Source organism: Scleropages formosus, chromosome 1 (genome assembly GCF_900964775.1).
Source record: "Scleropages formosus chromosome 1, fSclFor1.1, whole genome shotgun sequence".
Taxonomy (NCBI): domain Eukaryota; kingdom Metazoa; phylum Chordata; class Actinopteri; order Osteoglossiformes; family Osteoglossidae; genus Scleropages; species Scleropages formosus.
The window spans coordinates 15,442,104-15,465,872 of NC_041806.1; the positions used below are offsets into that span (position 1 = coordinate 15,442,104).

Consider the following 23,769-nt stretch of genomic DNA (forward strand, 5'->3'; position numbering starts at 1 on the left):
ATTATTTGCAAACCATTCTAGTATGTATACTGTATGTCAGTTTCTTTCCTGAAATATACACATTAAATTGCTCTGACACAGGACTCCAGGCTAATTACTAGTACTACAACAAATCTATATGCTTATACATGTACATGGACAAAATCTTCCAAAAAATGTCACATTTTTGTAAAACGTGGTAAGTTCTATAATGTGTGAGTGACAGAGAGAGTGTGTTCCACTGATGTATGGATGAGTGACCCATTGTAAATAGTGTATCTAGCAGCATAAGCCACCTTGATGAATAAGGTATGTGGGCTGGTAACACTACATAGTATCCATTGTAAGTCGCCCTGGAGAAAAGCGTCTGCTAAATAAATAAATGTAAATGTAAGTTCTTGGATCATTCCCCAACAACAAAGCATGAGGGATTTTACAATGGATGTGAAAGTGAGGGGAGAGAGACAAAGAGAGAGAGCGAGCGAGACAAAGGCGAAGAGAGTGAAGAGAGAGAGCTGCTGGAGAAGCCTACCCGCCCACAGATCCTCTGCTCTATAAAAGAAGCTGTGCTCCATGCATCTCTCACTAGCCCGGTGATCCAGCCGCGGTGCCTCCTGGTTCCATCTGGATCCTCCACGCATCTTCATGGTTTAGGGACATCATCACGGTGTGGCTGGATCTGCAGCCATGCAGAGCGCCCTGTGGACCAACGGAACACTGGAGCCAGGGATGGACTTGGGAATGGGTACGGGAACGAGCATGGGGGAGAACCGGCGTGCCCTGCAATACGGACACTTCTCCTCATCCACGTCCGTGTTCCTGGCCGTGCTCATGACCCTGCTCGTGCTCGCCACCGTGCTCGGAAATGCACTCGTTATCCTGGCTTTCGTTGTGGAGAAGAGTTTGCGCACCCAGGGCAACTTCTTCTTCTTGAATTTAGCCATTGCAGACTTCTTAGTGGGTAAGTGGCACCTGAATGTCAACAGCTTCAATTTATTGTGGCTGATATATAGAAAAAGTATTACTTGACTAAAATGTGCCATATTTGCTTTGCACCCCATCAGGAGGGTTCTGCATCCCTGTCTACATACCGTACGTGTTGACGGGGGAGTGGAGGCTAGGAAGGGGTCTGTGTAAAGTGTGGCTCGTAGTGGACTACACCCTGTGCACTGCCTCCGTTTTCAACATCGTGCTCATCAGCTTTGACCGCTTCATCTCCGTCACACGAGCGGTAAGACTTTGCTGTCTGTAGCCGGCTCTCACACATAACCGTATTCTGCCTCCAAAAATTACACAGAAAATGCTTTAAGTCAGAACTGTACACGTTCACCTCATCTAATCCCTACTCAAGCTAAGAGTCGCTGCTCTCCTTGCGTCTCAGGTGAGCTACAGGTGTCAGAAGGGTGTGACCCGCCAGGCTGTGCTGAAGATGGCCAGCGTGTGGCTGGCCGCCTTCCTCCTCTACGGACCGGCTATTGTGAGCTGGGAGTTCATTGCCGGTGGAAGCGTGGTCCCGCCGAATGAGTGCTACGCAGAGTTCTTCTTCAACTGGTACTTCCTGATGACTGCCTCCACGGTGGAGTTCTTCACCCCCTTCATCAGCGTCACTTACTTCAACCTCAGCATCTACATCAACATCAGGAAGCGCAATCTGATGCGGGCAGGGCAGCCTGCCAGCATGAGCACCCGGGACTGCGAGATGGAGATGCGGCACCCCGTGAGGGTCGACGGCGGGGATCAGCGCCAGGTTTTCTACGTTAGGCCCGCGGCTGCCACCGTGGGCAGCCAGAGCACCAGGAGGGACAGTCGAGTGGGAAGCCGCAAATTTCCTGGGGGCAGGGTGTCCGTGGTGGACAGTAGGCTGCTGGATTTGCCTCCCCTACAGGTGGAGGGCCTGGCTCAGAGGGTTGGGGATGGAACCTGTGGTAGCGGTGAGCCTCCTTATGGCCAGCACCGCTCCAGCCGCTCCCCCGCCACTGACACCTGCCTGGCCAGCAGATTTCGGCTTTCCCGTGACAAGAAGGTGGCCAAGTCACTGGCTGTGATCGTGTGTGTGTTTGGCCTGTGCTGGGCACCGTATACGTTGCTGATGATCATCCGGGCGGCTTGCCATGGCCGCTGCATCCAGCACTACCTCTATGAGACATCCTTCTGGCTGCTGTGGATCAACTCATCCATCAACCCCGTGTTGTACCCACTGTGCCACACCAACTTTCGCAGGGCTTTCAACAAACTGCTGTGTCCCAGCAAAGTCAAGGTTCAGCCCCAGTACATGGAGCAAAAATGCTAAGGGGGATAAACCTGTTGCTGGTTTATGAAGGGGGGGGGGGGAAACTGAAAACACTCCTTTTCATACCTGCGAGTCTTTTTTTTTTTTTTTTTAAAAGCAAGATGTGCTAGGAAACACAAAAACTGAAGCTTGTCTGCTGATCCATGACAGGTTGCACACGTTACTGTCCTTCCAAGTCGTGTGTGATACAATGACATGCAGTCTTGCACGCTGTACAAAGATGCTTTGTAAAAAGGTATGTGTCAAATTGTACGTGTCATGTCCATCTGTCTCTTGGAAACATGGTGCAAACACTTATGTTCTGCAAATAAATGAGAAATAAATCAGCTTTACTTTTTGAAGTTTGTTCTTGTACTTCAGTGAACAACATTAAAAAGCACATCAGTGAATAAACATCTGCAGGGTCTGCAGCTGGTGTGGAAAAATTCATATTTAGTGTTTAACTTTTATATCTTTACTTCCAATAGTTATACTATTTCTATAGCTGAGTGTTTTAGCAGCACACATTGTAGTATGTACTTTGCTTGAGGGTATTACAACAGGAGCAACAAGGAGACACAAACAAGCTACCTTCAAGATACTGTCCCTGTAAAAACAAACACTACAGGACAAATCCAATAAGAATGTAGCTTATAAGCAATTAAAGACTCATTTATTGATACTTCCCTGCCTTCCCCCCCCCCCCTAAAAATCAGCTTAATATTTATATATTCAGCCTATAGAAAGAAACTAATTTTGAAAATGACCTGTAAGTCACATTAATGGCAAACGGGAATAATCATGTCTTGTTAAAGGATGAGCTGCTCCATGTCTTCTGCGTCTTTCTACATATCTTCATGTTGTACCTTTGGGTTTGAAATTCATCATGCATTGAAACATGCCATTCTGCATAGAACATACAGCCTTTTCTGAGGAAAGGATCACATCAATTTTGTATGATCTGAAAGACATGCTAGATATGAATTCACAATTCAAAAGTGCAGTAATTAAGATACGTTCAAAAACAGACAGACGAAGTCGTTCTGATAAAGCATTAGTCATCTCGTATTTACCGCTTTTATTTTCCAAGTGGAAAGAACAGCTTGATGACGGAATTCGAAACAAACACGTTGAGTGTCTAAGGAGAAAAAAACATTTCTGTACACTTTCTTGATGGTAATAAGCCCATTTTCAGTTTGATGCCTTTGAGCTCAAGACTAACATAATTCAATTCCCATAACATTTTTTAATTAAATGCATGTTAGTATTTATAGGACAACCCTAAAAGAAGCAACATGTTCAGACTGCTATGAGAGCAAAAGCAAGAAGGAAACTGTCCAGAATCACCTTTCAGAACTAAAACAAGCCAAACTCAATTCATGGCTCTCTATTCATATTCAAATTCCATCCGCGATGACAATATTCTTAAGAGTGCAAGACGCAAAATAGAACTGGATCTGTATTTCAACTAATACACCTTCCCTGGAGAGATTTAAGCATGTTACAGTAAAACATGGTCAGTAGCAATCTGTTTATTTGTGCAAAGGATTTCGGATTTGCTTCTACAGATTCACATTTAAGTTATGTGTACAATATAGATCAACAATCCTACAGGTTATGCATATAACAGATCAATAACTCAAAATGAGGAAATTAACAAACGCTAAATTTTTCATAGCAAAATTCATCAAGGTTCTTTGAATTATGTTCTAAAGTAGCTTTTCTCTCCAGTAAAACGGGCGCAAACAGAACTTGAGTTCTTCGGAAAAAATATTTATCCCCCAAATTATTCATCCATACATGCACGCGCACGCACACAGAGAGCAAAATATCAAGACCCCCTCAGCAAATGTGGGCTTCTTCCACTGACAACCATAAGCCACCAGTGATCACAGCTTGCACCCCGAAGAAAAGCAGACAGGAAAATGTGTGTCATCACATACGAGATATGCGCTGTACCTACTGCTGCCTCCACACAGACACCTACATTACAGTACACACAGAAAACACAGAAGCAGGACCACACAATGCATGTAGGTAGGTCACTGGGTCAGAACTGAAGCCCGTCCCATGATTAACGGCAGAGTTGAGTCAGTCTGGTGAACGGGACGTGTGCGACAGGCTAGGAGAGACCTGCCAGCTCGCACCTCGCTCTTCGACTGACTGCTTTCATCAAAAATCATGATATAGGAATGATTGCGTGAATGTTGTGACCCCGATACCTCGAAAGGCATACAATGTGTGAAAGAAAACGAAAACCTTGAAAACAGCTACAGAATCAAGGTTGCCATAAGCAAGACAGACAGATTGGATGGAGAGTGGGAACAAAAGGAGAGACGGCCCCTGGAGAGAGTCGGGGCCTGTGTTGGACCGCTGATCCCTGCACCGAGGATTTACGGTAAGGGCCTGAGGGTGCAGCACCTCCACCTAGAGGACTAAACCCTCATAAATGGGACCATCGGCCTCGGGGGACTCTCTCCGGAGTCTTAGGTGCTCCAGTGTGTTGTGGAAGTGCTTGTTAATCTGCTCCGTTTCCTCACTCGCCTCTAGGTTCGGGATGTCCTCCCGGATCTTCTGGATAAGTTGGTTCAAGACCTGGATGGTCACCTGCAGCCATGGACAAAGAATCATAATCATCAAGATGATTGTCTTACATCCCAAGTGAGTCATAGAGCAGAGTTTCAAAGGAAAGGCTTTCGTGACTAAAATCCAGAACACTTCCATACACACTGTCACGTATCTGTGTTCAGAAACCTTTACTAGGGAACACTTGTTGCCAAGAACCTTTCACAAGAGGTCTGTAACACTATTGCAGGCATCACAAAAACTCTTCAAAAGGACGGACACCAACACCCTCAACATCTCCAGGTAGCTACAAACTCTTCTTGACCTTTAGGGGAAAGACAAGTTGTATATGTGTTTCTACATGTTTTTATGTACATATTGCACATCTCACTGGGGAGAAGAATCCTAAAAGGCGCTCTCTCCATTATGAGTCTGACAACCATCTTTCCATTCAAACAAGTTCAACAAAATCTTGGCACAACACTATCACAACACATTCTCCTAGCACTCAGTATGATTTAGATTAATATTCAACAACAGAGCTGGCTACTGTACAAAAGTAATTTAGATTATTACTACTGAAATACAACAGAAGGTGGATTCTAACCCAAGTCCGTCACAAAATAACACTTAATCATACCACACCACCTACTGTCCCTGGATGAACAGAAACAACATCTTGACCCAGTCTCACACTCAAACTGAAACTTTCTGGTCACTGGTGAAGCTAAGGAACATTTCACTAATAAATTAGTTCAAACCACTTCAACATTCTGCTCATTTTCAATGACTTATTCAGTTTGCTCTTATAACTATCCTAGTTAAGGGCATCTACAGATAAATAACTCATAATGATGATGAAACGCAATGTTAAGTGCAGAGAAAATAAAATTGATGTCCACAAGATATACTGGGATAAAATGCGTAAAAAGATAATTATTCCTCAGGAAAGAATCATAAATCGGAAAAGACCTGTTTGTGTTATTTTGAGGAATGCAGAACTAAACAAGCCCTGCTAAACTTATAGGATTGCAGTTTTTAGAAATATTCATACCGAAGAGTGTCAGGTTCCGCAGCTTTTGGATCTTGGTAAAATTGTGAATTATAGCAGTTTAAAATGACCCCAAGACAGCAGCAGGGGTGTATGGAGTGTATAGGCCCCCACTGAGACTCAGACTAGCACACGGTGAATAACCTCACTACATGCAAATGCCAACACCATACGAGCTCTTGGTCTTTTTCTGTCCCCATAATCCCTCGAAAAGACATCTGCTTCCTTTGTACTGCACCGATCATTTGCTCAGTGAACAGGCAGATATTCCCTGAATTGTGAGGGAGACGTGCAGATGCGCCCCTTAGCGCAAATGCAGCATCTTGTGCAGCTTGTCACTCTTGTGGTTTCCTTGAAACTAGCCCACACCCTTGCCATGTAACAGTTGTTGCTCTCATCTGGTAGCTTTCTAGAAAGCCAGCCAGGCTGTACAACTCGCAGAGTTCAAACAGAGATAAGAAAAGTTCTGCATTAGTGACACACACATACACTCAGAAAAAACCCACCACTAATAGCAGGACACAACAGGAAGTGACATGAAGAGAAGCAACAGAAAAAGCCAGCATCAACACAGAGCAACCCTCAACCAACCAGAGCAGTAACAGCAAACAAGATCACATACAAAGAATAAAAACAGTAACAGTGGTGCACAAACATGCCATACCGCTTCATTCTCCTTCTCATAGAAGTAAATGTATCTGTTCAGGATCTCAATGAAGAGCTGGACTTGCAGCGAGGGATCCATGCACTGGTTGGCAATCTTCAATGCTTTCTTTAGGCACTCCATGACACGTTTGCCATCGCGAATCTGAGAACAACGGGAAAGCATATTTAGGGCGGAGGAATGCTCCCAGGGGATGTGAGAGGTAGTACAGGATCTACTGCTTGAAAAAAATGGAGGAAGAAGAGTGAGAGGATGAGCAGAGACCCCGTGCAGGGATTCAAAGAGACAATGGGCACAGCCTTCCAAAACCTAAGGTCTCAAGTACAGAACAGAACTTTCTGGTGGGTCTACATCTACACAGTCTCCAAGAGTCAACATCGATTCGATGGCACTTAACATAATATCAACTATGTGACTCACCACCACCACAAAGATTTTAAAAAAAATCAAGAGGTTTCTCCCAAACCTAGATGAGAATTCACATTTGAGAAATGGATATGGTTTAGTGAGGAAAAAGTTTGACAATGTACCCAAAACACAAACTGAAACAGTCTGGACTTCACCTGTCCGAAAAAAATGGTATGGCACCTACCTCCTCTCCATTCTTGTCTGTGTTTCGGCCGGACCAGAAGAGATGGGCGCAGGTGCTGACGGCTCTGCACTGATCAGGCTTCTTGAGCAGCTTGGAAGCAGCCAGTGCACACTGCGTTCTCAGTGGCTCGTGGTTCTCCTCGCTGAAGCAGCGAGTCCTCTCAAAAGTGCCGATAATCAGAGTGATGGCTGCAAGCTGGGCTTTGGAGTCGCTGATCTCATCCTCATACAGAGAGAAGGCCTGCAGGAAGCACAAACAATGAGGTCATCCTTACAGTCAGCCACAGTAGTCTTCGAGAATCAGGAAGTGTGCACCACTTCCTTAGAGCTGCATCCTCCACTGGACTCTTCTATGTACACAGACGACATCACACTTCCCAGGACCCTCAAGCCTTCAACCAGTACCTGTGACATAAACTCGTAAGCGACCGTCTCGTGGTTCTCAAAGCCAATCTGGCCTGCAGCCAGGGCCCCTTGCAGGAAGAGTCGCAGGGGCAGCTCTGCAAGCTCTGCTTTGATGAGGGCGCTTATGGTCTGGTGGGCAAAGGAGAAGATTTTCTGGCACTTCTTCTCCCACTTGTCATCCTGATGGAATAAGAACTCCAATTACTCTAGTTACTACAACCCCGGGACTTCAGTCTGAACTCTTTCACATGGTACGATAAACACCTTATTACTTTCTGCCTTAGAACTGACCCCTGATCAGACTGTGGACCATAGCTGTTTAGCTCCAAAATCACCCCCCAAAGTCAAACTGCCAAGATGGTTACACCAGAAACCAACCTCTGACAGTAGTATTGGACCATTATTAATACTAGTATTAGATTGCAAACAATAACTGTGACTGCCTATGACTAACAATAGAATCAACAATAGGCCTGAACATCAGTTTCAGCATCCTCACAATATAGCTCTACCTTAATATAGAGATCAGAATGTCTACTAGAGCATACTCACACAGGTCACCCCTCCCTGCAGTAAAATGCCCAGGAAGGGAGGTGGGGGGCAGCCAATGTTACTGGGACCTCTATAGGATTTTTTATTCCCCCCCCCCCGATCTTCACCACTGAGAATTTTTTGCTTTCCTCTGTTCAGTTGCCAGCTCCCTTATCCTAGTAGTTAACTGCATCTGTTAACTTATTAACTAGGTATCTATACTGTACCATTGCCTTGTTTATTGTACCACTCCTAAGAACAGTATTCAGAACTCTGTGTCATCCTGGTGAGAAAAGTACTCCATAAAAATACACTGAATTAAATATTAATATCAGCTTTACCATGACTGGCACTGCCAGTATCAGTTTTACTATTTATCTGACTAGGAACTCTTCAAATCAATTAGTAAACGATACTTTTCTCTCAAAGAAATTTTCTAGTTTTCTAATTTGTCCTGGGACACTTAAAAGCAGAGATATTTGTTTTTATTTGTTAACTGACATAGTTTTTTTTTTAATTGCTCTATCACATCATTTGTTAAATTAAAGTCATTTAACTAACAAGAGCAAGAAGTACAAAAGTCAATAAAAGAGCTCAGCAGGACCAAGAAACACATCACTGCCATTTTTCACTGTTCTCCTTACCCTGCAAAGTGAATGAGAACAGAGAAGGAGCTCATTGGATGCTGGGAGAAGCAGACATCGAGAAACTGTTCTGCCACAGAAGGGGGGGGGGGGGAACCATGTAGCTGTGACACATACCGATTTGGAGTTATCTTTGTAGCGAAAAGCCAGCTGATAAGCGGCAAAAACCAGCGGCGGCAGTGTGTATCGAATGCGCTGGTTCCCGCCAGCTCCAAAGTGCTTTCTGGCTGTGTTTAAAATCTGAAGGGGAGTTAAAGAAAACAAAAATTAACATAATGTGATGAAAGGAAAGCTAAATCAAATGGACACCACGCTGCAATATAACAGTGCTCCGAGAACTTTCTGTCCACATTGCCAGATTCCCTGAACTGATTTAAAAAATTTTTTACAACTCTTTCAATTGTTTTTCTTCCTCCTTGTCCATCACAGAACTATATCTGTTATAATGGGGGTGGTACTTTTGTTTGGTTACCTACATGCATGAAATAGACAAACAATATTCATATACACTTACTGCATTCATTCATAATTATTACTGGGAGTGGTTTCACTACCAGGAAATAGGAAAAACTATCAAAAGAACACAGTAAAGACAGTGGACCCACCAGGTACTGCTGGTCTGGGTCCTCTGAGTGCAGCAAGTGGATGAAACGGCCAACCAGGCTCTGCTCCTCAGCGAAGTCCTCAGGGTCCGGGTCCTCGGCAGGTTGATCCGGCTGATCTTGGATGAGGGTCGACACCAGGTTGAGGATGGCGTCCACCTGGTTAGGGTAATGAGGGGAGGGGCGTCATGAGCAAACAACCTGGACCCAAACAGCCGTAACATGACCCTTCACCACCTGCCTTGGTCTTAGCTCCTATGAACTAAACAAAAGGAAAATCTGAACGATTTCTTGCCATACCACATGTTACATTCTATTTGTGGTAATTTACCTGGGATCCCCATTAAATAGACTCCATGTGTTAAAAATCATTTAACACAAAGTACAGAAGAGCATTAGTGAAGCGATGCTCCAGGGAGCCGAAGGCCAGCAGGCTCCCAACTCTCCTCAAAGAGCTAAGAGCTGCAGGGAAATGGGTTCAGTAAACATGGTAAGCCTGCAACAAGAAGCCCTGCAGACTGAGCTGAAAAGCCTTCGACTACAGGACCCCTGGGGGTTGAAGAATTTCAGGTGAGCCGCAACTTGAGTCAAAAACCATTGAAATCAGAATGAGGGAGAAAAAGAAAATCTTCTCTCCATGAGGCACTCTAAGGTAACTAATGTAGGAAGCAGAAATAATGGTTAAGTATTTAACTTTTGCTCCAATATGAGGGCCTAAGCTGCTGTATGTTTCTGAATTTATAAAAAAAACACACTTGAGATCCACCAAACTGTACTTATTTGCATCTGACAGTGGAAACATTTACACTTATTTAGCTAACGCTTTTCTCCAAAGTGACTTACAGTGCTCAACTTACAATTATTTACCCATTTATACAGCTGGGCAATTTTACTGGAGCAATTTTGGGTAAATACCTTGCTCAAGGGTACTACAGTGGGCGGTGGGGATCGAACCTGTGACCTATGAGGCATTAGAAACAGTTGACTAATGTATTCAGTGATTACTGCCAACATGGCTGATGCTTTGTTCACGCTATATTTTTGGAATAATGGCCTTCTGAGTAATTGAGCGACAGCTAAATGATAATACAATGCAAAAAATTAAAGTTTACAGCCACACTACAGAACCGACCGACTGGAGTGATGTCACAGCAGCCAGAAGACAGACATTTTTGTCGCACACCATGGTATGAGCTGTGTAACTTTTGGTCCAGCTGCTTCTTTGGAGACCCCTGACATGAACGGGACCTTAAACTGACCAAGGGTTCAGGGAAACACACACACACCTGATCGGACTGTATGAAAATACCAGGACGCTGTGCTAAAATATACGGCCCATGTAGGCAGCACATTATTTTAGCAACTATTAATTTCAGAGTAGCTGAAGTTTTCCCCCCACAAAGTACTGTCACCCATTAACACATTGTAATTCGTTCCTGAAAAGAAACTAGACATCGAAAATGCAGATAATCACTAACTGCATCATATTTCAAGAGGAAAAATTAGTTATTAGAAAAAAGTAACATAAGCACAAAGTTTTGTTTGTTCCCAGAAAACATTAAACATAGTTTTAACTTTTTTAATTCCATTGCCTCAGTGTAGGATTTTTGAACCACAATGCTGAGTGGATTTCTGGGAGACTTTTGAAGCAGAAATGCTTTATGCATACGTGTGAGTCGCACACGTGGTTGTAATAGCAAACATGGACCTGTATCTAGCAAGATGATTCTTCTTTCTTAGGTCTGACAGTCTTTTAAAGTCTACATTTGGAATATAGGTAAGAATAATGAATTTCCTTTAAATTTTTCCCCTTTCTACTCTAAATCATTAAAAACAAAAATTTAAGGCATTATTTTATAATTGCCGTTTTTTTCTTGGCACCCTGACGACGACGACGACGATAGTGTCAGAACCCTTTGTAGATCACACACTGGGTCTATAGGGTAACGGTGAGCTATTCACAGAAATTTCATTCAGGAAGGGTCCAGTGCACATAATTATTATTTTTTTTTTTTTTTCTTAACTTTTAATTACTATGACATTATGCATTGGCCTGGCATGATGAAGGCTGTATGTCACATTTCAATACATGACTAATGAGAAAATGAAAGCACAGTGCTTCTTGCAGTTTCCCCTCATACAGCTGCTTGGTCTCAGTTTGACTGCATGTGGCAGACCATATAAATGAAAGTCTGAACCAATTAACGATAAATGGTACAAATGCTCCTCGACTTGCGACAGTTCGACTCACAATTTTTCAACTTTACCATGGTGAGCTGGCAATGTACATTGAGTAGAAACCGTACTCTGAATTTTGAATTTTTCCTGGTCAAGCAGTATGCGGAGCGATACTCTCTCGCGATGCTGAGCAGTGGCAGCGATCCATATCTCCCAGTCTGTCAAGTGGTGGCTACACAGATACCCCCCTGTATCCGTGTTGTATTTTGTGCATCCGTAACATCACAGAAACACCCATCTTTGTCTCCTGCTACTGGTGGGAAGAAGGAGAGGGCAATTACTCTTGAGGAGAAACTCAAGATAAATACTTAGCATGAAGGCGGAAAGCCCATAATGGCCATCACATGTATGCAAAGCTATGATGTTCAGCAGGTTAGGTGTATTAAATGCAATTTTGACTTACAATATTTTCGACTTACGATGGGTTTCCTGGAACATAACCCCATCGTAAGTCGGGAGCATCTGTATAAATAATCTAAGAGCAGTAATGGGGAAAAACTAGATATCGGGAGACCGAAGAATAGGAGATGATTGTGCTCAGGTACTTGGTTTAAAAAAAAAAAAAAAAAAAAAAAAAAAAAAATCAACATTTCTATCTACACACATCAAAGCACTTATCAGCACGTCGAGCCTCACGGTACATATCTCATTAAAAGCAAATTAAAAAAGTGTGTGCTGTTTACACAGTATATAATCATGTTATCTTGGAGATAGGATTCAACTCACAAAAAGTTAAGAGGATGCACGCACATTTCAGTAATATTAATAACGTCAGCCATGACGCAAGCTTAATCTGCCTTAAAATGAAAACTCAACAAGTACAACTTTGAATTAATTTTACCGAGTATCTGGGAATCGACACTTGTGATGCACTTATTTTTGAAAACTTGTACTCATACTCTGAAGCTCCTCAGATGTGATAACGAACACATCATCTCCTCCGCTGAGGAATACAACTGGGACTGAAAGCCTGTTCACAAGTTATTTTGTTCACAAAGTCAGTTTCACCCCCAAAATACAATCTATATTTATTATTAATTTTTTATTGATACACCTTCATTTATTTATACATTACGTTCTGCAAAAATCTGACATAGCAATATTATCCAAGTTCTCCGCAAAATTAAAACATTTTTAGGTTTGAGCAACATTAAAAGTAAAAATTTTAACTGGCAAAAATTTCATCTGTACAAACCCCTTTCAATGCTGACAGTCATTCCATCAACAGGTGCAGCAGTCCTTTTGCTATCGATAACTGACAACTGGGAACAGTGGATATGAGCTATAAACACTGTGGAAGACAGCTGAATTAGGGTGACACCAGACTCCTTTTTAGGTATCCTTTACTACCTGTCGGTGTGGAGGGTAAATACAGGTCACAGCTCCTTCACTACAAGCTGAAATTTTATAAAATAAGTGAAGAAAATAAAATGACAAAAAACTAAATATTAATAACCAAGGAAAAAAATTAGAATTCAGCCTTTTAAAAAAAAAAAAAAATTAACCAATGTATACATATTATATATCTTAATTTTAACCAAAAGAAAGCTTAAATGCATTTAACAGAAACTATAGGAGGTCATGAGGCATCTCTGTATCCTCTATGTTTAATGTCGTCTCTTTATGTTTAACATTTAATATTTAAATATTTTGCGGCAAGTTAAAAGCATTGTGTATGAAGCTCTCAAAATTATTTCCACACAGTACAGTATCTGTAGGTCACTGCTGCAATCTCATGCCTGTGAATAAAATCTGGTATATCACTAACCATGCATAATTGTAATTATTTTAATTACCTCTCTTTATTTAGCTGGCACCTTTACCCAAGGGGAGTTACAACTCCTGTCCAATAAGTTAAGGCATGGTCTTCATACCACAGTTAATGGGACAGGTGGATAGAACTGCAAACTCTGCTGGGCTGAGGAAATTTCAACCAAACCCAATGCCAGTTTAAAGGGTGTAGACAAATTCTGACTGCAGAACATACAAAGGTATGTTTCATATTCAGTAATAATAAAACCCCACAATGATGTACTGAAGCCAGCTAGGGCAACGTCTCTAACACGTCCACAATCAAAGCCCATTCACGTCACTATCACGAACACCAGTGCGGCTCAGTCGCTAACAAAAGAGTCGTTGCATGTGATGCTGAACAGACCACTCATATGGAAAAGACAATCTGCGTGCAACTCTGCGTTTTCCTCGGCGCTTCTCCATTCATCACCTGAGAGGCAGAACGGCCGAGTGCCAGCCTGGACTGAGTGTGTCGGGTACTTGCCTGCTCCTGCGCCACGATCTCGGTACCGTAGTCCAGCGTGTTGCTCAGCACATAGCAGCTCATGCTTTTGCGCGACTCGTAGTCGAAGTACTCGAAGAGAGGCGGGAAGTGCTTGAGCTGTAGCACAGTGAGGATGTTGTTGTACGTGTCCACGGGGATCTTCAAGAGACGCGTCAGCTCCTTGGAGACAGCACTGCTGGTCGCAATGCTGCAGCAGGGGACAGAGACACAAGAAGAAATCAAGAGCCGAGTCACCGGAAACCAGAGGACGGCGTGAACCATTTCATGGAAGAGCCTGGATCAGAGCCAGTCTCATTTGAGCTCCTTGATTTGATGGAGTTTCGCAATACTGAGCAGGCCTCGTACCACCAAAGAACTTCTCCATTTTCCACACCTCTGCTGCCTTCCATTTTCTCTTATCGCATTGCTACCTGTTGCACATCTCTCCTCACTGTTTACTTTAGTCTTTTTCATGCACTCAGGCAGCCTGCTCGGAAGGATGGCACAGAAAATTAAACTGAGTAGAAAGCGAGTGATGCGTTCAGAAGCTTTACAAAGGACAAACAGGCCAACAAGCTGGAAAGTGAAAACGGAAGGGCAGGATAAGGTGCAGCCGCATCGTCCTTTTACTACCCAGGAAGGATACAAGACAGCAAAATAATATGCTACACGGGCTATTTCAAGCCACGCATCCAAACAAGGACACACGCATGGATTTTTAAACACTGCCTTTGGACCACAGATGCCTGGGGAGATACAAATCACTGTAATCAAAGACTGGAGCAGTTTTTTCCTAATGCTCTTTGGACTCTCAGCTTTGAATTTATGTATTTTTCTTCCAGTCTCACATAGCACACAGTGCTATGAAACAACAGGAGCACCCTGTCATGACACCCAGCTTCCTCTAAGCAGGTGGAAGGCAAGCGAAATCACGGTCCAGGTCAGGCTTTCGGCAACATGAGCTACAGGAGCACTGCAAATGGAAAACTCCCAGCAGGGGAGCAACAGCCTCGCTGTTTTCATCTGCTACATTCAGACAAAACAGCAAAATCTCAAGCGTAACATTTACCTTTGTCTAATTATCCTAAGCTTGTGCACAGTGCTTTCAAACTGATTTACCGTTCACAAATTTGGCTTGAATAATGGCAGGAACGCGCGTGCAACTCTAAGGTAAATGCAGATATTGCACTGTTCACTTGCCATTTACAGTTCCGATCAAGAAAGGAAAAGGATCAGGAAATTCTTGTTTATTTCCGTCAGTTCAGATTCCGAGATACACACAATGGGTGACCCAAACGGGTGGGCACTGCACTCCATAAAGAATAACATCACAATAACTGCTGTTATGTCATAATTACTTGGCTATTAATTAGCTGCTTAGATGCTCTCACCTAGCGCAACCTCAATAACACACTGACACATTCACACAGCTGGACACATTTTCACCAAAGCAAGTCAGGGTTAAGTTCTTTGAACCTCCTGGTCCCTTATCACTTGTCATCAGCTGATGGGAAGACAATCTGTAGTAGGAAACAAGGACCCCCTTCGGAGTACTTACTGCTCCAGGTTGAGCTTGTTGAAGATCTCCACCGTGCTCTCCAGGACTTTGTCCACGTAGTCCACTCTGTCTGGATAGCACTTCATGGCCAGGTTGATGAGGGACACCTGCAGGGAGACCACGTCCTCCGATGGCATGTCCTGGCGAGACTGTAGGATCAACAGGGAGATACTGTTTAGAATGTGCTTTGTGCATTTTCTGAAGATTGTACAAGAACTGCATAAATCGTAAAAAAACAATAACTACTACTTTGTCATTGAACACCAGCCTAAGGCTCCTCAGCTTATGAACACAATAGCAATCATATGTCTGTCGTTAAATCAGTTTGCTTGTAATTCCACTCATTTTCACCATTAAGGAAAACATTGATAAAAGCTTAATAATTCATATGTCCCTGTACTACAGGACAGATTCCCAGGGGGTCGGGAGTGAATTTAGATGCAATTGTAATAAATAAAAAATACAATCCAAAAAAAAAAAAAAAAAAAAGTATGAACCTTTCAGCGATATTAAAATTAAAGCTAATTTGAAATAGAAACGGAAAAAAAAATTCATTAAAATTCATGTCTCCAAAACTCCAATTCAATGCCGATCGTTATCTCATAAATGTGAAACGTGCCTCATCTTGTTATTGATCTGACACTCAAGAATAGCAGATAAGTTGTAAACACAGTGGAAGTGAGTTGAACAAAGGCAGTCCCACACTATGCCCACCTATTCAGTTTGGGTGCTCCTTACTGTCATCTAACGGCTTGGTAGGTTAACAAAGGTCAAATTTATTGCATTACAAACAAATTAGAGCAAACAGATCAGTGAAGAAAATGTAAATACAGACAAATGCATACATCATTGCAACTTGACCATTCCTAACAGCAGTGCAGGCGGTCAGGGAATAAGTTTTACAGTACTGGTTACTAACTAGTGTGTGACTCCCTCTATTGGGGAGAGGGCACCTTTGACATCATGTGATGACCTGGTTGCAAAACATGCAATAAAATTCACCCTGATAGTTTAGTGAAATCTGTCCGAGATAAATCACGCGACACAGGTAAAAGAAGCAGTCCCATACTCAGATGAGACAGTCTGAACATGAAGATCTCTGTAGTGATCGAAATGTGTTGTGTCTACATGAGTGATGTTGATACATGAGTAGTAACAGACCACAGCATTTTCTACACATCTCTAATGAACAGCTACAACCCTGGTGTGCATAATAATAGCACATTATGTTTTATGACAGTAAAGTTGATTTCAGAAAACATCTAAAAATGCAGATTGCTTCTTCACGCCCACAAAACCAAACAACAGCCGCCACTTACCTGGATGACTGTAGCTACTTGTTGTGAGAAAATGTCAAACAATTTAATATCGGCTGGAATTCCGGGGCCGTCTTCTCGATGCGCAAACAGAGCCAGTCTGAGAAGATGGGATTTAGATACTGATTACAGACAAATGAAGTGAAAATGAGAAACAAGACCCCAGTCCAACTGATCACACAGACTCAGAGTTAGACACACAAAGCAGGGGGTGCAGAGAACCTCCACTTCACACCTATACCATTTCCATTTGTAGCATGCCCGTAGGCGTGGAGCAATCCACCCCCACATCTCAAAATAGCACACTAATATTTGCACATTTGTTTCAGTGTTTTTTTTTTTTTTTTTTTGGAGCACCTGTCAATAAGGGCGATGATGATGTTCTTGACATTGACATTCTGGTGCAGTTCTGCACAGGCCCGCAAGAAGGGATTCAGCGTCTGCAGGTGAAACTCATCAGGGAAAACCTGCAAGAGGGCAAAGACCAATTGAGCAATTCATCTGGATCTGGCACCAACTTATGGCTTCAATGCTTGGGCTTCCATGCACAGGGGACTACCTGGATGATGCATTCCATGAGGTACTCTTGAGCTAAGGAGTCACGGCAGTTGACCACCTGCTCTAGGACTCCAGGGAGCACAACCTGAAGAGATCACATAGAAAGGTAAAGAAAAGGATCAGTGGAAATGGAGACACATCTGCTGCATTAGACCTGAGCAATCTCCATCTTCTGTAATAACTCCAACCAGCACTCACTGTTTGCAGGTGGCACAAACATAATGCTTCATGAGCCAAGCTAAGCCAAGGGCACAACAAAGAACTATAAACTGAGACATAAAATTTGATGTCATCTAATACTCGCTTTGTGCATGCCGCATGCTAATAAACAAATGCAAATGGATTCAATTCTGTGATGCACTTATATCCCTCCTATAGTAAGACAAATGAATGAATTTTCATCTCAAGGTGACATTTGATTTGTTCAATTAGAGTAACAAGATGTCCACAAAGTGTATGTTTATTTTCTCGCCACCTCCAGAATGAAGGACACCTCTTTGGTTCTGACAGAGAAGGGACCCCTATTTGAGCTTCGGGGTCACTTTAAAGTGATTTATTGCTCTCTCTCAACGACATATCATCCAGTCTCCTTTTTGCTTCCGCTGATCAATCCGTCCATTATTAATAATCATGTGTCCAGTGCACGGCTGCGGTGGTCCAGACCCAAGCACAGGATATACGGCAGGACGCGCACACACACACACACACACACACACACACACACACAGAACACACCTGCTTGTACTTGTCCACATTAACGCCCTCGAGCTGGCTGAGCCGCACCAGGTTGGTGCCCACCAGAATGCGCAGCTCCTGCCTCTCCTTCTCACGCTTCTCACGGTCACGACTGTGGCCCTGGTGCTGCATGCGCACCCATAGCTTGTTCATCTCCGCAAAGTTCAGCAGCACAAAGTCGATGGAATCATTGATGTCGCCGGTAGTCTCTTCTCTGAGGGGAGAAGAGGGGAGGCCGATAAGCAGTCTAGCAGACCAACCTCTATTCAGTGGTTCGTGCCGCGAAGATATTTTTTTTTTTTTTTTTTTTTATTTATGCATTCATTCATTCATCCAATGACTTGCAATGTGAAGTTTGTATATTAACCTACTTAAGATGATTTACCTATTACCGGTAGAGTAATTTTTACTGTATCATTTCAGAGTAAAGTGTCTTCATCAAGGGTACCAGAGGAGGGGGAGAGATTTTAACCCGAGTCTCTTGACTGAACAATGTTTGCTAAAACCATTGCGCTACTTGCTGTCGCAGGTAAGACAAAGTCTTAACAAATGCTGACTGGCTGATTTTCACCACGTTGTGGTGTGAAGACCCTGCAGTGAGATGATGACGCCTGTCAGAGAGTTCTGAGACTGCATGTCTTACTCTAGTTGCTCCCCATCATCAGGTAGGATGTTTCGGGTACATTGCAGCAGGTAGTTCCTCAGGAACAGCCCCCGAAGAGGGTGCTGGACCCCCCGGCACATCTCCACTAGGTCCTTCAGGATGTCCTTGCGCGACTGGGGGAATGACCTAACGTAGACCACACCCACGGTGATCAGCAGGTACCTAGAGGAAGGTGACAAACACACACAGCTAGTGAGGATCAACTGCATACAAATAGAACCAGCTGCACACACATTAATTTACATTTCACATCATATTTATTTAGCACACACACACATCCAGATGGACAAAGTTGACACTGGTGAAACAGCATCACGTAAAACACCAAAAACAGACGAGCGCCATCACATTATCACCTGTTGAGACATGCTGCAGTTGTGCCACTGTATGTGATCATCTGAGAAAACGTCGCCATTTGTCAGGGAACTGACCTCGAATGGGCCATCTCCGGACTAATTTGCAGTCTGTTTGTACGAGCTCATTTATAGTCAGTACCCCCAGGGCTACGCTTTTCGCTATTAATTTAGCTTTGCCAATTAGCCAGGCCACCTGCACGGTCTTTCAGAACGAATGCTCCGTTTACTCCATTCAGTGAGGGCGAGAGGGAGATGTGCCATTTTATACAGTAATTAAATGCCTGGACTTTTACAGTTTTCGGATTATTAATATAATTCTGCTTGGCAGACGCCTTCACCCGAAGAGACGCAAACAGCTTAGAACTTCTCGGTCGACCAATTTATACAACTCAACTTCTGAAATAGTAAGCATTAAGCATCCTGTGCAAACATACAAAAAGATTGTTCCATTAAGACTCGTACTTGCTGTGCTGGACTGTTACCATGGTTTCACACAACAGAGGGAGGAATACTCACAGTCTAGGGATAATGTTCCCCGCATACTGGACCAGCTCATACAGGTCGGCCACCTTTCGGCCCTTGGCAAACTCATCCGTCAGGTAGACCTCCAGGTAGTGCAGCTCATCGGAGATGGCCATGTCTGCACACGAAGTCAAGAAACTGGTTTGCAGCAAGAGGTTGTGGGATTAAGGTACCATGACTGGCACTTTGGAGCAGCCCTGATGTTTGGCCTAATTCATCAATAATCAGACAATACAATGTTTTCATCCAAGGTGACCAAAACTGTAACACTTCTGCCTTGTTTGTGGGAAGTAAACGACGCTGTGCTCTCGACCAAAGTCATAAGTATAGATAATCTCTGAATTACGATGTATGTGGCTATAAATACCTGCACTTACAACAGCCACCCTATCAACCTTATATTATATTCTATTCCTGACGTTTGGTCAAAGCATTAAAGAATAACCGCTCCATCTGCTGCACAATAACACTGGCTGCTCACGCAACCACAAGGCACCATATTTCTTATTGTATGGGTCTCAGTCAGTGTTTGTGTGTCTAGCACCAACTGTGGTTCTCAACACAGCATTCACAAGTGTTCACTGTTAAAATATACTTATGGTCCATATGAGATGGATTTTTGACTTATGACTGGGTCATCGAAACGGAACCCCACTGTAAGCCGAGGACTACCTGTACATTTTGGAAAGCAAAAGCCATAAAACACCACGTGTGGCTTGCTCACTCACACTCTCACACACACAGGGATTGAGGGAATGCGGAAAGGATACATAGCTCATAGTAGCTCTTTGGAGAAAGCATTGAGGTCCGCAGCTCCCCCAGCATGTTGGAGGCATGCTTCAAGGCATCCATGAGCTTGTTCTTGTCCTGCAATTAGACGAAAGGGTGCCACATGACAAAACAGACAATTACCATTATTATTATCATCATTATTAACGAGCACAGTTTACAGTTAGCAACTCGTTATTTTCACTCTGTGAAACAGTACACATCACATATTCAAGGATCCAAAAGCACTTCCCTAATGAGGTTTTTAAAATGCAATCTACTGGTCACAAACCCATTTTCCTTGCCATTTCAATAACATTCTGTTTGAAAACTCATTACAAAAAGGAACAGACAACACCCTGAAAGTAGCAAGAACTGCAAACAAGCCTCTTACCAGACAACGCTTCATCTGGAAGGACTGGACCTTGACAGCCTGGACGGCCTCATCGAGGAGCTTCTCCTGCTCATCCTGTGGAGACTGCTGCGTGGTGGGCTGAAAGACACCCCGCCAAGAGCTTAGTGGGTGTGGGACAGGGATGGAACAGACCAGGAGCGGCACACTATTCACAACTCTGAGAAGTAGCCAGCATTATTTTGTATGGTATTAGTCTCCCGGTGCATCACAAAGGTAACATGTTACTGAAGAACCCTTCATAAGGTGAATTCTCATAAGCCAGACATAATAACCATTTGTTAAACAATTTTTATGCATCTCTGAGCTCCAAAACTGAAACCATTTATGCTAACATACCACCAAATCCAATTTAATTGTTCAAAATTATTCAGTAGTTAACATTAGTTGTCGCAACATAAGGCAGTTTCCCTTCGTTAATTACTCTACAACACTAAGTCAGTCCACCTGTGCTCTTTCAGCACTTTCACAGGTATCAAGTACTCTTAACACTTAAATGATGCTTAATAGAACACAGGCACGTATGATACCCAATGTGAATGCAGGAAAAAAAAAAAAAAAAAACAGAACAGCGAAGACAAAAGAAATCAATGTTAACACTGTATATGAATGGACACTCGCCAAACAAGCAGACAGGGTGTGGGTTACATTGCTCCGTAAAGAGGGGTGAATGACTACAGGTACTTCACTGTAGTCTAACACTAAGTCATCTTGGATAAAGATGTTAGGTGAATACCAATTAATAACCATCTTAAGTAACATTAGAGAAAAGAGTAAGCTAAATTAAAAAATGTGCATGTGAATATTGTGTGCCACTTTGATGTAGGGAGGCTCACATAATCAAAGTTCACTTCTCATAAACACAAAGAAATGACTCGAGTCGACGTAGGGGGATCAAACGAAACACACCATAAAGTCAAACTCTCGTAACTGCAATAGCTGTATGTCAGCAAATGACTGTATTTCTTCTCTCAGCACCACTGTACTATGGTTCAGTGACTGGACACCTGCAGGAGATGCACTGATGAAAACCAGGTGAAGTACCCGACTCCAGGGTGGAACAGAAGGGTCTCCTACAGGGTCCCGAACCCCTGCGGCGCCTGCAGCCGTGCTCTTCCTATGGACGTGTAAATCCACAGATGGCCTGTGGCCTGCCAGCAACACTAATCAAAAGGCTGGTGATAGAATGACAAGATGAATCCAGCCTTGGGACAAAGTGTCCCTTGCCAGTGACAAAGATTCTTCACAACCAGATGTCAGTCACTCCCCAATAACGAGTCGGACGGATGGGCTGCCGGCGCCTCTATTTCTCACAGAGAGCAGACGGATCAAGGATAAAATACTCAAAACGCCTGACTCAATAAGAGTGAAGATGCACAAATCTGAACCCAGGCACTGACTCAATGCTGGGGATGCAGAAACATGCATGCACGCACCACCACCCATTTCCTGCAGCACCTCCTGCCAAGGCACATCAGCCTGAATTGCAGGGTGCGCTGCACAAAATTAAGTTTTGTGGAAAAACAAACAGACGCACATCTGTCGTGCCATTAGATTAATTACATGAGAAGAACTAAAAGACGTTACATGTTATTTCACCGGTGCAGCAAAACACAAGCAGCGGACGAGCTTTTACACCCTTGCTGCCCTGCTGTCACTGTACCACGTGGCCCACTGAGATCTCGCAGCTCAGTGTTTCCGATACCAAACAGCGTGAGGAAAGGAGACCCCGCAGAGGCCACGTCCGACATCCCAACGGCTGCACTGACACCTCGCTTGTGACTAAACTGAGTAATACTCCATCATGACCACCCAACACTACTCCCCAGAACAGCCAGCTACCGCCGGCGCGCGCGCGCGCACACACACACACACACACACACACACACACACACACACACACACCTAACCGCAACCACCATGGCATGACCCAACTGACACACACACCCACATCTCCTGGCTGCAACCTCCCAGTCCCAGCGGCGCAAGGGGAGAGCGATTGAGGAAATGCTGGCGTACGACTATATAGCCTATAGTACCAGTAATACAGTACCACGGTCCGTCGGTGTCCGCAGCCTACTCTGCTCAGCTCGCGCCGCCCCCAGGCCTGGCTTGCCTCACTGACTCAGTCACTGCACCTGCGTGCGCTACCGGCCCACGAACCCCCACCTCGTCAGAAAGCCGCCCCTTTTCCTCGAACGTCGTCGGTCGTTACTACTCGCAAGATGACGATAAAGTAAAAGTTAAAAACTGACACTTACCATGGTTATCCTCACTTAGCTTTCGGGAAACACAGGCTAGCCTCCGCTCGACCGCTGCAAGTCATGTGACCACCGCTACGTGCCCCCAGCGGAAACGCCTCTTCCGCAGCATCACCCTCATTGGTTAAAAGTAGAGAACAAGCGTATAGAAGCGCTTTACTCATTGGGTACGACTGTTTGATTGACATTAAAAGTGTGCAGTAAGAGCAACGAGTGACAGCACTTCCTCACAGTTCGGTGTTGATGTTGATCTGTGCTTTTTAGTTGTAAATCTCTACCGTAGGTCTACAGTGTTAATGTATCTTTCATTAGTATGAATTAGAAATGAATTTCTCTCAAAGGTATTCTCAGCAGCTGTTTAAATATTAAACAATTTTACTTTGTTCTGGCAACAAGTTAGTTTTAGTACTTTTTTTGGAGACAGCTGAGCTGACCACCATTTTGCAAGGCTAGCTAGCATGCATGTCTTTAAATAATAATACACCCTCAACAAAACTGTATTTACTTTAACAGTTTTTGAAAAGCTTCAGGACCATGAGTTCCAGTAGCATTGGATACCTTTGTTCGCGGTGTATTCGTAGCAGTGCTGCCTGCTGATCAACACGCGTTCTCATGATTTTCTGTTCTTATTTTGGTAATCGGTTAACGAAAAAGTTTATTTTATCCAAATACTCGTCGTGCTTTTTTATGTTTTATTTGAAGTGATTCAAAAATCGCCACATCCGTCATGTGAAATTATTTTATACTATAGAATAAGAACCACCTACTGTTTTGCAGTCCAAAAAAATGTATAATTTCTTTG

General features: G+C 43.5%; 2 protein-coding genes across 2 annotated transcripts; one reads left to right on the top strand and one right to left on the bottom strand.

Annotated features, from left to right (window-relative positions):
* Positions 1-666: 666 nt before the first annotated feature.
* Positions 667-2,348, top strand: hrh3 (histamine receptor H3). The gene is made up of 3 exons (XM_018758013.2): positions 667-940; positions 1,044-1,210; positions 1,361-2,348. Exons 1-3 carry the CDS (start codon positions 667-669, stop codon positions 2,267-2,269), a joined length of 1,350 nt encoding a protein of 449 aa, XP_018613529.1. The 3' UTR covers positions 2,270-2,348.
* Positions 2,349-3,316: 968 nt separating this feature from the next.
* On the bottom strand, positions 3,317-23,046 carry vps35 (VPS35 retromer complex component). Its single transcript, XM_018757963.2, has 17 exons — positions 22,968-23,046; positions 20,689-20,787; positions 20,297-20,393; positions 19,521-19,644; positions 18,628-18,810; positions 17,985-18,198; positions 17,251-17,334; positions 17,049-17,158; positions 16,695-16,791; positions 15,376-15,524; positions 13,818-14,025; positions 9,305-9,460; positions 8,817-8,939; positions 7,525-7,704; positions 7,121-7,360; positions 6,529-6,672; positions 3,317-4,855 (listed from the first exon to the last, which is right to left on the bottom strand). The coding sequence occupies exons 1-17, from the start codon at positions 22,968-22,970 to the stop codon at positions 4,676-4,678; spliced, it is 2,391 nt and encodes a 796-aa protein (XP_018613479.2). The 5' UTR covers positions 22,971-23,046; the 3' UTR covers positions 3,317-4,675.
* Between the last annotated feature and the right edge of the window lie 723 nt (positions 23,047-23,769).